The 15,485-nt window shown below is 40.1% G+C and overlaps 1 protein-coding gene across 3 annotated transcripts in view; it reads left to right on the forward strand.

The window, feature by feature from the left end:
• Positions 1–1,251: 1,251 nt before the first annotated feature.
• igsf9ba (immunoglobulin superfamily, member 9Ba) overlaps positions 1,252–15,485 on the forward strand; it is a 70,991-nt gene continuing 56,757 nt past the window's right edge. The window contains exon 1 of one of the 3 annotated variants that reach the window (XM_067595007.1): positions 1,252–1,585. In XM_067595007.1, coding sequence (XP_067451108.1) covers positions 1,522–1,585 — 64 coding nt within the window. In that variant the 5' untranslated portion in view covers positions 1,252–1,521. The remainder of the gene's footprint in view (positions 1,586–15,485) is intronic. The other 2 variants (XM_067595005.1, XM_067595006.1) reach the window with 2 other exon arrangements.

Here is a 15,485-nt window from a genome sequence, read left to right on the forward strand (position 1 = left end):
GCTATTCTGGAGGCTGGTGGTTCATGCTTTTTTTTTTTCCTTTCATTTGCATTTAACATGCAGAGGCCTGATCTGATGCCTTAATAAGCTCACACGTGAGCACAACAGCCAGTGGTTAAGGTTTAAACACACTATGCTGCATGGTTGTAGGCTCAAGGGCTGCAGGACCGGACTATTCAAGTCCAGTAAGAAAGGAAACATTAAATTACAGTCAAAACTGTGCCAAGGCTGGATTGCAAACAGTGATAAAAAATTTACTCAGCAGGATATCAGTGCAAGATTAAAAAGGGCTAAGAATGGGGACTATTTAGACCGGAATAGGACATAAAAATATGATATAAAAAGATGGGAGGGGGGAGACAGATAGACAGACAGACAGACAGACAGAAACGCCGAGACAAAAATGTGACACACTCCACAAAAATGCCAAGATTTTCAGAATATGATCCACACTAAATTCCTCCCAAATGACAGATCACCTCCAGTAGCCTATATCTGCCAGTAACACTCAGCGGCCGGTGTAAGCGGTGTTATTTGGGTGAGATGTGAGCTGATGTCGAGCAGCCAGAGGCGAGCAGGCGTTATGATTCCTCTGTGGTCATGCATTTAGAAACAGGGAGAGTGTATCTGAGGTGGAGGGGAAGGGGAAGGAAAGGGAAGGGGGGCTTATCAGTGGTAACCATGTGTGCGCAGTGGGCAGCGCGATGGAGCTGCATCCTCGCGCTCGCGGCCGTCGAGGAAAAAACAGGGCGAACGGTATTGTAGCGATCTGTCGCCACACCCATCACAGAAAGCCAGACACGGTGCGGTAACGGGGCCAAAAAAAGAGCGTTTATATGTCGGTGACAGCGACATGACAACAGCCGAGGGCTATGGGTGAGCGACAGATGAGTCACACGCACACACATCCACCATGCAGCTTTCCCCCCCTTTTTCATCGCATATGCACCTGCGGCATAAACAGACGGTGCCAATATTGATATGATGAATTGTGCAAAAAGCCCGTGTGGGTGAATGGATGATGGGCGGTGATGGTGCACGTGGGGCCAGTTTAGGAAAGGTATTTAAAGATGTGGACACGGCTCTCTTGTCAATGCGCATGATACTGCGGTTCCACTACTACGGCACGCTCCAACTCACCTTGAATCGGCGCACGGCCGCTCTCCTGTCATTCGGGTGCGGGGCGTACGGAGAACCAATACACGCCCCAAAGCCTCAATCAGCAACCAATCCAATGACAGAAGAGGCGGACCTGTGGCTGCATTCTCACACTTGGTTTCACTATGCGCTCGTAAAACGGCTCCGTCTACTACAAACGCGGCGGTGCAGGTGCTCTGTCTCTTCGGGAGAGGATGCGGATGGAAGGACGGGGGAGGGAAGGGATGAAGGGAAACGCCACGAGGAAAGAAAATAGGATATGAAAAGGGGGTTTTGCTAAGAGACCGTGAGGTGCAAGGTCGAATATGAGAGATTGGTTGAACGGGGCACTTTGCGTGGTAATAGCTGGTCGGCAATAGTACTATGATTTGGTATGTGGCCACTCTGATAGCAAGTGTATTCAGCACCAGAGGAACGGCCGCTCAAGGTGAGTTGAAGTGCAATATATGTTGTGCCGCACATAGCAAATGATTTCTGGTGTCTTCGTGTGCGCTCTGTGCTGCTTTTTTTGTGATCGCATGACATTTTTTTTTGGGTATGTTAGGTCATATGAACTGTGGGGCTATTTCATTCTAACAAATGGCTGCATATGTCACGTGAAAGTTCAGCCCTGGTTAATTCGTATCAGGGAAACAATTGTCTTGAAATGGCCTGGCTCACATGCGTTCTTATCTGAGATCATCTGGGATAATTCACGTGCCACTTATAGAAACCCTAGAATGATTGGCCATGGCAAAGATAGGTTGATTGATATGGCTGTGGGTTAGGCCTGTATTGTGCTATCTGTAAGGCCCATTTGTGTGATAAAACGGCGAGCAAATTGGACATAACGTTACCGCTGGCTGAGGGGGAAATGTGTGCATTGTATCATAGCAAGCAGTCCCATTTGAGTTCTCCAGAGAGGGGTGTGACCGTCTGATCCCTCAAGATGGAAAAGTAACTAAATAATGCATCACGTGTCAGATAAAATGCACTCTTCAATTTGATAGAGCCCACTGCTGCATGCATGGGAATCATATGCTGAATTTCACATGCATAGGGTCACAGTGGCTGTGTGTGATGCACGGAGCACATACAGGCTGCAAGGCTCGCCTTGTGCTGATCCTTCATAAACTAGTCATTCCTGGAGCAACAAACTGCATAATATCCCTTTTGTTCATATTTTTTTTCTGACCCATGTACTTACTTAACCTTGCTTTCCCATTCATGTCCAGACGAGGGAGACATGTGCCAAGCTGTCGCCTGGTAACTGATCCCAATGACCCCTCATACCCAGTCAAAACTGGTCTGCTCACAGGTCTGGCTCCTCCAGTGATGCCAGCCAGGTCCAAGCTGAGTACAGTGTGAAAACTTCCTGTAATGCAGTGAAACACATTTGATTTAGGAACAGATAACCTCTCATGGGTGTCATTGTCATTAAAAGTCTCCATTTTATAAAAGCATATGTGGGTTAATATTATTGATTCAAAGGTGCTGTCTGCTGTGGCAACTGCATTGAAAGTGATGTGCTTTTGGGTAAGCCTACAGGCCGCACCGGAGAGTCGCAAATCACAACCTATTAGTAATGATGAATTAGAGTTGGTCTACTTCTTATATTACAGTGTCCCAGAATGTATTTTCTGAACCCAATCTTATATTCATCAACTTTTTCCTACTGTTAAGGACAACACTTGAAGCCTGTTTTCAGAGTTTAGGCAATATTCATGCAGTTTTAATGCTATGAATGCCTTGAAAGTCATGTGCATTTATTGCAGAATAATCCATTGAAAGACTGCTTTCTGAGGACGTACGTAAGTAAAAAAAAAAAAAAAAAGTTGACATTTTTATACACCTGCTTTGTGATGCGAAGTGCCATGCAAGTCAGCGGTTTCAGCATCTGCCCTATCTTGTTGGATTGGATATCATGCGAACTAATGGTGGTCCACACCTGACCATGATCTAGCAATTAGAAAATACTATATTAATGAATGTTTGATTTCTTTTTCTGGGATTTTGCGAGGTCAGACTTGGAGGATAATGTGATTGAATTCATGCATGGGAGCTGCAGGTCAGATTTCTAGGTACCAGTGAACATTAATCAAAATGTGGTTGAAAATATGCACTTTGCTTAATGTTAGACATCAGCAAAGAGCCAATGAGAAAACAGAAAAACTAGATTAAGAATAGCTTTATTTGCCTGTGGAGAATTACATTTCAAAATTGCTTAAATTTCCTGCCACAATTAATGTAAAATATTTTTTCTTGGAATATTTTCAGAGAATCATATTAACAACATATACAAGCAAACAATATTATTATGTGAGTTATACAATAATCATTATTTTATAATCGTGCCCTCAATGTGGGGGTGCAGAATAATAATTTTACTACAAAGAAAGCCTTAAGTAAGACATAAATGTAATTTCCTAGAAAAATGGCAAACACCATCAGATAATACTATATCCTGGACATCAGGTATTTTCAGGAGAAGAGTTGATGCGCTTATCTTTAATGGACTTTTACTGAACCGCTCATTAAAATATCATGCTATGGTATCACACAGCTGTGCTTAAACTGTAAAAATAAATAGTAAAACACAAATCAAAGATGAACTGAATGTTGTATTGCAGTGAGACTTTGCAAGATGTTCTGGATTGTCAGTCTAGAAGAGGTGATCACTCAGGCTCTACTGGAAGTCAGTTCTCACTTCAACATGTGAGTTTTGTTGGTTGCACAACCTGATGCGATGTGGGACGTGTTCTTTCCATACATGGATGTGCTATTCACGGCATGGTGGCCATGAAGACGGTGTCATCTGCAAACATGGGTAGTTTGAAAATCTGAGGCTGTATGATGTAAACGGAACATAAGAAAGCAAAAGCACATAATATATAGCTGATGAATCCTTCAGACAATTAACAGAAAATGAATGGGAATATTGAAAAAAGATTTCCCCTCTATGTTTAGTGTCACTGTGAAGTAAATACTTTTGGGTTTGCTGTTGTGTGAATCTGGGAAAAACGCCATTGTAAGAGACTGAATTTGGCTCCTGTACTATAATCTGTGATGAATATACAGTATTATAGACTTATCAAAGAGAGAAAAATTGCTACTGAACATAATCATTTGTTGCAGCTCTGTGTCCCTATAGAGTTGTGTTTATAGAAACTGTCTGACATGAGGTGTCTCAGATCTGTAAGAAAAACTAAAAGCTGCCAATGCAGTAAATGGGTCAAGTTTAGCTGGGATTATATTTTTTGTAAGGTGGCTGGCAGGATGGTGTTAAAAGTGGAAGGTGAAGTCAGTGAATAAAGACCTGACAGAAGAGCCGAGGGAGTCAGGATTTTTCAAGACACAATGTTGTTTGTTCGTGAAGCAGGAATAAAGCAGTGACTGTGTCTAACCAAAAGTGGGATAGCACCAATGTGTTTGAAGGTTTACATTAGGATTGAGGGTTTACATTAGGATTGAGGGCCTGAGTCGTTGTTCAGATAACCTTGTCCATCTTTAATGTGTGAATGGCTGAATATTCTGGTTAAGCCTCAGGACAAGCTTGTCCATCCAGCTATTCAGCCTTTTTGTTGCAGGCAAGACAACATGTCGGACTTACAACCAAAAGAAATGCCTGCAGTTACTAAAGTGTGCACAGAGTCAGCCTAAGACCATGTTCAGACAGTCAAAAAGACTGAGGAGGTGATGATGCAGAGTTTGGGGAAAAAAAGGAAACAAAGAAAAATGCATGCTTAACATTTAGCTCAACTCTTGCTGCAGCACAATGCAGTGTCATCTGGTGAGGTGCGGCATTGACCAAGCAAATATGCGCAAGTTAAAATGCCACATAACTTTGTAATGTGAACAACTTGTTACTGTTTTGGTATCTGATAAGCCTTCAAACTCATGAATCTATTATTTAGACTGGCCTATATTTCATCATTTCACCTGTACCTGAAATGACTCCCCCCCCCGCCAACACAGCCTCTGGCATTAATGCCCAGTAGCTTGTCTAAATTGTGACTCTAATGGTAACTTGTCTAAATTTGAATACAGCCTTGTTCACCTGCACGTTGTCAACAGTCTCATGTATTTGCCATTTGTCATTCTCGGCGAGTGCTGGAGGTGTTGAGCTTTGCAGTGAGCTGTGGATTAACTTCTTAATTAAAGAATGAATTAAACTTAAAGGATGGAAACAAGTTACAGCCTTATGAAGGGATAATTAATTAAATTAAACAAATAACCAGTTTCAAAAGCCACAGTGTTCTGAAATAGTAATTAATAAAACTTAAGTGACCACATTCTCATCAGAAAAATAAGACTAATTACAAAAACTCTTAAGAAAATTAGACCATTATCTTCAGATGTTTATCTCATTAGACTCTGTCCACAAAGCAACCAGTTAAGTACATCAATCAGTGATCTACACAAAATAGCTCAGGTATGAGCAGTCAGTCACAGTAAATGGACGGTCAAAGAAGTTTTCTTGTGCCAAGTGCCCATTGGGGAGGCAGCATATGGTCAGGGAGACTCTAGGTTAGTTCAGCAAAGTCAACGGTGACTTGGCAACCAATCAAGGTGACGCTGATGGCGATATAGAAGTAATTAAATGTCATTGGCAAGTGTCGGGGAGTGGTGAATTTGAAGGACTATTCTCACTCTGAGTCACTGATGGCAGACTGACTTTCCTCTCAGGTCCTGTGCTGGGACTTGGTGTTTTTTAAGCATTTGTTGAGCTGGCTTTTGGCCAGATGGTAGCCTATTCATCTGTAATTCCCTTCTTGTGAGCACGCTCCTTGATGTTTCACAGGATCCGGAGCTCACTCGGGAACCTTGGCGTGCCATACTTGTTCTTGTCACTGGGTGTCTTCTGAAGGCATGCTTCTTCAAAGAAAAAGATATAGATGCAGACAGTATTTTGTGAAGGTGTCACAACTGTCACTCACATATCTGAGGCCTCCCAGAAGTGCTGAGGCAGAGTCTGAAAGCCCTCCTACCTTCTCGAGGGTCCAGCTGTAGATTGTGGCTCAGATAGATTGGGCTGTCTTCAGTTTTTGTCTGGATGCCGGAACTGTCTGGGACATTGTGTGAGGCTGCGTGCTGTGACATATTTCAGAAAATGTTTTGACAGCAGTGTTTTAATTTGTCTGCTGTGGATTTAAAAGTCTTAATGATATTGGTAAGGGGCATGATTGTCTATTTTTCCTGTATTGTTATGACTGCTTTTCAGTGTTAGTTAGAAATCAGAATCCAAACCTCATAAAACCACAACAAAAGAATGGAAATCTGTCTCTTTGTAAGGGACAATGTTTGTTTTGGTTGAATTCCCTTTTTAAAAAAAATATGATTCAGTCATTGAATAATAGTTGACAATCCATCCATAAGAACTAAGGCCCTCTTGACCTCTGAGGTCTCTTGCAAGCCCTGGTAGTATTTCAGTGTTCAATGATGGACACTAGATGATACAATGCCACATGGGGTTGCAGAGGTGAGGTCAGTAAAAGCAATCAAGGTCATAAATGAATAGAGGAAAAAACGATATTTGAAGAGGACAGTTGTATCATCTCTGGATTGATGTGGTTATGGATTAGACCCGTTGCAACTTTGTATTTCTTGTTTTTTCAGCTATTACAGCTTCATATGAATCTGTGATGTTTAACTTATGTTGTCCATATGATATGAACACATAACATCCTGACTGATCAAAATCCTGTGAATTTTTTTTTTTTTTTTTTGTTTACGCCAGAATATTTTTATTTTTATATGAAGATATATATAAATGTAGTGGAGTGGCAGTATAAAGTTGCATAAAATTGAAATACTTGAGTAAATGTAGGTAACTTCCTGTCACTCATGTCCATTGCCTTGATTCAGCACCCATTGGGTAAAAGGTGGGAAACATCTTGGACAGATTACCATCTCAATATTATTATCTCAACAGGCCCAACAGATAACACACACAATATGACTTGGCAGTCTTTAGTTCACCTGCGCTGCAAGAACCAGGACTTTCTTGCTTCCATAAATAGCCGCCATGCAGCTAACTGCTGTATCATTAGATTAAAAACCCTATCAGCCAACTCAGCTCAACCTCCTGTTTTCATAGAGCATCAATAAACTGTGCTCACTTCCCCAATGTGAAGAGAGAAATCACTTGGGCACAATATTGTTTAATTACTGTCCATTTTTAGCAGCACTATGCAAGTTGTGCTGTCACCGATCCCATTTTTGGAAATTAGCTGGTTAACGCTAAGTATTTCACATATTTGCTTGACTGGTGCTTTAATTTGCCTGCCAAGCCGTTCTGAAATGATCTTCCCCTGATTTGGTCCAACCAGTTTGTCATTTTCCAACAAACCTACAGAACAACTTCATGTCTCTTATTCATTTTTTTCTTTCTCTGCTGTACTTTTTCGCTCACAATAATGACAGTAAAGCTTATGAGCTTAGGAAAGGGCCTGTGCTCAAGCTGTGGATGGCAGACTCACAGTACTGGGCATGTGCCAGCTCTTTCTGGTGATGCCCCCTCCACTTCCCTCCCGCTCCCCCTCCCTCTCCTCTCCTCTCCTCTCCTCTCCTCTCCTCTCCTCTCCTCTCCTATCCTTTCGTCTCCTCTCCACTCCACTCTCCTCCTGCAGCCAGTCCAGTCCCAGTGGAGTCTCCTTGCAAACAAAGCCTGCAGCATTCTGGGAAAGCCAGTTTTACAGATCATGTGGTTCTGGTTGGATGGACGTCTCTGCCAGCTACTAGATCCTCATCTCTCTGAAAGCATGTAGGGCTATTTTTTCACCATGCATAATAATACAAGTACAGTATGATAGTGTGTTGATATTTCTATTATAGTACATCCAGTTATATGATCTATACAGCAAATAGTCTGTCTCATTTGGTAGCTGAAATAATTAAATATGTATAGATCTGTGATTAATTAGGTAGTCAACTGATAAATTAAGTTAATCACGGATTAAAACTGAGAGAAAAAACAATAGTTTGTGGATCACTATAATGTAATTTAAGTTATACACAACATTTTATGTGGGCGTAAATTAGTGTGACTTTTTTGTCTCACGTTTAGGCATTTATGTGGTAACATACTGCAAAAAATATTTTCTCTGCACCAATTTCCAAATTGAAAAATGATTAACAATATACCAATTTAGCTTCTTAAAGGGGGCATAGCTTGGTTTTTCTGTTATTTTTACACTGTTATAATGTCGGATGTCTATGTTTAACATGGTCAAAGATCCAAAACTTTTGGTGAACAAATGTAAAATTGCTCCCTGAACATCAAAATCTAAGGTTTCAGCCTGTTCTGAATGCTACATTTGCAATGTTACCTCTATTTCCTTGATCAAACTGATGTCAAATTGTTTGCGCATGCTGACAAATGGCCGTCTATTCTTTAGACTTTATTGCTAAGGTTGTTCCATGGGTTGCTTCTGTTCTCCACTCGCATATTTTAGATCAGATTCAAGCTTAAAAGTGTACGAATATATTTGACAAGTTGACATTTTAAGTAAAGAATGGGAAAAAAAGTGAAATCCTGTTACTATAGCTTGTTGACGTTGCCTCCTGAGTTGGCAGAAGTCTGTGGAGGCACAGCTTCCAGAAGCTGGCCATTCAGAACAGAGTGGGCTCCTCGGGAGGGGGGCCTTAAAGAGATAGGAGCTAAGACTGCCTGTTAAGAGACAGAGGCTGAGCTGAGGGGCTGCCTTAAGTGCCAGTATAAGATAAATAAGTTTAGAGTTTTTTCAACTCTAAATTAAGCAAAGAAATTCCAGTAAAACCCCAGAATAAAAATATAGACCTGGGGAGGTCCATGATACGTCCCCATTAAAGATTATGTTGGTCAATGTTGATAGGTGCATCTCTACGTCATTGTACCTGCTCCACAGGGTGTATTCCTACCTAACGAGGGAGAATCAACTTTGATTTCTCTTACCACAAGGTTCAGACTACTCCTTTAAGACTCAACAGAAAACAACAGCATTGGTCGTTCATTCAAAATGACCAACAGTATGTTTCCAGTTTCCTGACGAGTGACCACTTCTGATTGTATGAATAATGACTGTTGTCTCTCAGTTGCAAAGGTGGAAGTAGTATAGTGTTAATGTCTTAGTGAGGAGTTCAGGTGGACTTTAGAGACAGATAAATAGAAATACTCAAAATACTGCAGGATTTGGGGACTTACTACAGCATAAACTGTATTTTTTCCCCCATCGTAACGTTCTAAGAAACATAACTGGCATCCCAGTTTCATAAGTAGGATCCGTAAAAGCAAAATGTATATATTTTGGGAAATAATGAGTGTGCAGGCCTATTTAGCAGTGTCAAATCTACTTTTATTGATTACGCCATGAGTATTATATTATAATATTTTAACATTTTTGTCACTACAGAGTTTAACCTGGGGAGAAAATCTTTTGTTTTCTATTATAAATCTTACAATGTTTGTTTTATTTGACCAGAATACTCATGATTTGACTGCTATTCAAGTGTTAAAACGTGCTTAAAAAGTAATTTACAAAACACAATAAGTAAAGCAAACAAAAGTCATTGTTAAATGATGGTAATGATGCTAATGAGTTAAAACAAGTTTCCCATATAATAAGATATTGAAACTTGAAACAAACCACATGATGAATAATAAATCATATTGATATAGTATTCATAGTGTATAGTATTCATTCCTTCAATCAAAGACACATTTCATGCATCTGAAAGGAACTTTTGAATCCTGAATATGTCATGTGTTCCCTCTATTTTCAGGAAACACATACATGTATTTGCCCAAGAAGTACTTATTTCCAGTGATCAGTGTTGAATCCACAGTGAGCACACTCATGTCACTTCTAACTGCAGCTTGAGTGTGTATACGAGAGACTCACAGAGGAGGAAGTGAGAGGGAGCGAGCAAATGGGAATTATATGGAAGTGGATACATTGATTTGAAGATATGTGGAGCCAATGTTGTTCTGTGGATGTCTGAGCAGCTCAGATGTAATATATGAACATCTTGGCTAAAGGGTTTATAACTTATCTAAAAAAAAATGCTTTGAGCGACTTTAAAAAAATGACTGAATTTCTGTGACTTACAGCTTCTGCCAAAGACGCCCTATAATGTGCACCTCCGGCAGTGCAGTACCCAGCAATGTTGGTTTGCCCTTTGTGCCTTTGGCAGGCAAAACTCATTTCACACATCTCTCTCTCTCTCTCTCTCCTTGGTCTGTGTTTGAGCAGGTGTCAGCACATCCATTGCATCCCTGACTGAGCATTGCTTGTCAGAAGGGGGAACTTTGCCATTAAAGAAGACTAAATAATGAAGAGACCAGGGGCCAGTTGCATAAAGATAGGCCTAGTCTTTGACTTGAATATAACTTTTAAGTCAGACTTGCTATAGACACTTAAATTTACTTCCCTATGAGTGATGAATGTAAGACTGAATTAGATTAGCCTGTCATGCAGTGCATTACGGGAGAAAACACTTCAAAGAAGAGAAAAAATGGCAGATGCGGAAGATCGACACATTTTACACTTGCTGAAAACCTGTGTCTGCTTTTTTAGTTTTTATCAACTTAACGGAAATCTGAAGTGACACCAAGTATTGGAGAAAATAACTGAAACGGTAAACAGCATAGATGCAACGGTTGTTAGAATATGGTACAAGCTGAAAAAGCTGAAAGCTGAAAAAAACAATTGACAAACTCAGGCTTAGGGCAGGAGGGGGAGGTGGCTAACTTTCCTACCTCAAATTAAGTCAGTCTTAACATTTATGCAACAGACACAATATGTCATTTCTACCGCACAATTTGTCATTTCTGCCACTAGGGATCTCTCGATCAAAACAATAACTAAAGATGGAGCTTGGTGATGTTGTGAAGTAGCGTGAAATCATAGTAGTTATTGTCTCCATTGTTTAACAACCAGCTTCTCCTGGTTAGGATTACTTCAGTGTTCAGCTTTCAGGATGTTTTTACCAAGAGCCGAATTATCTGCAGAAGTCTCCTCCTCTCCAAAACAAACAGACCCGGTGATTAAAACACTGAATAAAGCAGTTTCACATACAAAAACAGTGTTTTTCCGACGCTGTTGAGCTCCTGCTAACATTTGCTCAGCTTGTTTCTCTGATAACTTAAGATCCAGATGTCCAATGAAAAAAAATCCTTCATCCAGATAAAAGATATAGTTAAAAACAACCAAGATCTAACAAAGTTTAGCATAAAAATGTGGCTTAAAACTGAATAAAAGTAAATTTATGACAGTTTCTGGACAACCACAATGTTGACGTATGCATCTTGTGCACGTATAATCTTTGGTAGAGGGCGTATGATGCCATTGACAGACGACCAAATGTAATGGACCGTTACCTTGATTGAAATTATGGATTTCTGTGGATTTGAAAATTGTTGGAAACATTTGGGACAATGTAAGTACACAACTTAACAAAATATATGATATAGGTCTAGTTGGCGTGTAAATTGCTGTGTAAAAGCGTGCAAAATGTGTCAGATCACATTTTGAAAATTCAGGTTTTGAACGTCCCGCATGCTGAAGAGTAGTTGGCTTAGTCTTAGTGTTTCCTGCTTGATACGTGTAGAAGAGAGAAACTGAAAGAGGAGAGGAAACAAGGGAAACCAGAGTTGATTGTATCAGTCACTATGAACGATAAGAGTGGAAATGATAAGAGTCTTTGAGCTGGAGTCAGATTCCTGATGCTCACCAACAATCAGAGTAATTCTTAGCAAGTTGCTGCTGCTGAGTAAGAGCTCTGAAATATGTGGGTGCAGTACATAAGTGCAACTATCCCTCTTTTTTAAAATTTTTATTTCTTCTGTGCTGAGAGCAGTGCTCTTGTTCACACTCACACATTTACACACATTCATAACTTGATGCTGCCCAGTACACGTAACCTGCAAAACACTGCAGGATGCTGTGAGAGAGAGAATCGTGTCCTCTGGCACGAGGGGCATCACTTCCTTTTCTGCCACAAAAAGTATAAAATCAAACCGGCCTACTTTTATGGTTTATTTATCACCCTTTCACTCAGAACGAGAGGGTAAAAGAACCGTATTTCTGTGTAAAAATATGCTGTAAGTGAAATTCAAATCCAAGAAAGCCACATGAGTGAAATGTTCAAGTATTAATGGGGAAATGTAACCTTATCTTCAGTCTTTTATAAAGATGTTTGTTTCTAATAGTAGCATTTTAACATTAGCAAAGTGTGGAAAATGCTGACATTAACATTAGCTAATGTGCTGTTAAAAATTAGCTTGTTGTTTAACATTTCTGTATTTATGTATATGTTTTAAAATCACACATAATTCACTAAAATCAAATGCTGACAGCACAAGAGAAGTTGATTTCAGTTTTATTCCAGGGCATATATTAGATAGGTTTAGGTTATATAGGTTTTATAGGACTTCAGTAACATAAACATTAGCTTGTCCAGCAGGCCAACAAAACCTGCATTTCATGTTACGTCAACCAGGTTGTATTTTTTCGGTAACATTTTTCTTTCATACTTTATGTAGCTAGTTTTTTTAGCTGACAGAAACCAGAACATTAATGCTACTTAAACTCTTTAGCAGAAAAATGATTTCAAATGTCAAAAATAAAGAAGAAAAAAAGATTGCTAACAGAAGTGATGCATCTCACTTCTAGGGACCCTACTGGCTCACGGTAGGGTCCCTAGAATGGGTATTTGAAAAAATTTCCTTAATCGATCATTGGGAAAATTAACGGTCAATTATTGATTCATCTTTTTTTATATGTATTAAAAATGCCTCTGGCAGAAAATACTAAAGAAAGCGTGTTTTTCCTCAATGAACTCTTAATTCCAAGAAGAAATTATAGACCAACACCAGTCCTCTTATACAAGGCAGTTAAGCTCTTAAACAGAAAACAAAACAAAAAGGATATGTGGCGCGCTCGTAAAGGCAGCTCTGAGCCAAACCTCGCAAATTAACAAGCTAAAGCTATGGCGCTCGTGGTAAACACAATTGTTAGACACAATTCCAAAAAATCATAAATCATATCAAACGATAATATGTAAATAAAAAATATAATATTATTTAGTGCTGACAATTTTTACCTAAATGTAACTTGAATAAATCCAAAAGGCACGCAGCCGAGAGAATAAAGTTACTACAGCCTACTGATTCTTGTTGAGGAAGATGAGCATGTCAACGTGCTCAGGAGTTTATTAGTCTAGCAGCTGAAAACACCTGCTCCGAAGGGAGCGACGTTGCGGGGATGCAGAGGTATTACCCGCTGTGCATCACAGCTCCTCCGTGCTAACACTGAGGTGAAGGTAGGTTGAGAGGAGGAGGAGGATTCATTAACCAGTGTCGGGTGTAAGTTGTTCAAGTGGTACATCATTGGGGTCGTTGTTGTGTTGTAGGTATACACGGCATTGCAATGTTTACAATGAGCTTCGTTGTTTTTTAGCTCGAAATGGTTCCACACCAAACTTCGCCTTGCTCTCTTCATGTTTACTTTTCGTCGGCATCCCGCCGGCAACTGAGTATTCATTTTCCCTCTTGAATTTAAATTGCGCCCCCGGCTGGTTGCAGCACATTCATTGCAACTTCAAGACACATATATACATAACATACTTTGATACGAACGTTAAATCGATTTAATTCCACGTGATCGAAAAAATTCTTAACAATCAATCATCGATCATCAATTAATCATGCCCATCTCTAGTTGTAAACATCATATCCTGTTCAAAAAGCAGTCCCTGCCCTTATCCGGGTTTTAAGAAACCTGAGCTAGCTGGATTACCCCAGTACAAACCAGGATACTGTGGCATAGAAACACCTCAGGGACCTCAGTTGAATAATATTAGGAACATATACAGAGAGATGAATTACCAGGTTTCTCCATATTCCATGTAGATGTCATATCCTGAAGATGATCAAAACTAGGATACTAGTGAGCATGTAAATGTGCTGTGACAGCCTAAATTTCATCTGACAATAGGTGTCTAGTCATCCAGCTGTTTGTGCATCTGTAATATCCATTTCAGGTTGTGTGCAGTTTTATGCCATCTACTGTTTTCCTAAACAGGGGAAGTTTGTATTCTGTTGTACTTTAAATGCTGTATATTTGAATTTTACAGACCCAGATTAACAGTGATACACATACATGTACAGATACAAAATTCCCCAACACCACCACCTCTTCACACACACTCACACACAAACACACACACACACACACACGCAAGCCATTCTCTGATGTGACCTTCAGCACATGCAGGCTGGCATTCAATTACCGCCCTGTCAGTGGCCCATCCAGCCCAGTGGCTGCACGTCCTTGAGACTCTCTCTCTAGCCTTCGTCCAGTCTATATTCCATTACATCCTCCACATTAGAAGCTCTGTCCAGCGTAAAGCGGCGCTCATATCCTCATCACTGTGAAGCACACACAGCTTTTCAAATCTTTGATATATCCTCTACAAAGTCTCTAACCGCAGTGAGCAACGGTCACCATCGCTCATACACACAATTGAATCCAAGTGAGGTAAATGTTAGATTTTAGTTTTAAGTGTGTGAAATATTGTGCTGGTGTCAGAAAAAGAGGTTTAGACACCCAAGACCAGAAAATCCAAGCACTGCTCAACTAAAATTGTCTCTTATTGAACCCCCTCAGTTTTCATATTTTTTCTCAATATTGTACAGTGCGTTATTGGACCTCATTACTGTCAAAACATTTCCCAGGCTCTGCTCGGCCTGATTATTGCCCAAAATTGCCTTGAGAGACTATTTACTGTACAAATCTGTGATCATTACTGAAAGTACAGAGTAGTGTGCTTTTTGTGCGAAAGCCACTTTCAGCCACTGCCACTTGAAAACACTCCCAGCTGAAATCTCTCGTGGATTTAACCCCACATGACCCCCCCGTTCTGCCGTAATGATTCATGTGCTGGTCTGGGCAGCTGTTGCTTGACCTCGAACAGATGTCTCTTATTGGTTTATGATGTTTGTTACTTCACATTGTGTGTATCAGTAAATGTTTTTCTTTGGCTGCTCCGATCAGTTCATAGTCTTATTCACATTCGTGCTGTGCTAATACTTTTTTTTTTATTTATCTTCTAAATCATGGTGAGACACCTCTCTGATAAGTGCTCTATAAATAAAGATCATTATAATTATTGAAGCTGTAACAAAAGCAAAGCCCTCATTCTGACTAACTCGCCGTGGCACTGCCTGTTTAACCTGTGCCAAACAATGAGGAATTATTCCCCCTGTATTTTGCTTTTGTACATGAACTGCCTGCTGTACAGGTGATTTATCTGACAGTTGAGTGAAATGTTACCCTTCAGGAATTCACAATCATAGCAGTAAATCCACT

The sequence above is a fragment of the Thunnus thynnus genome, chromosome 7 (assembly GCF_963924715.1).
Source record: "Thunnus thynnus chromosome 7, fThuThy2.1, whole genome shotgun sequence".
In the NCBI taxonomy this organism is placed as follows: domain Eukaryota; kingdom Metazoa; phylum Chordata; class Actinopteri; order Scombriformes; family Scombridae; genus Thunnus; species Thunnus thynnus.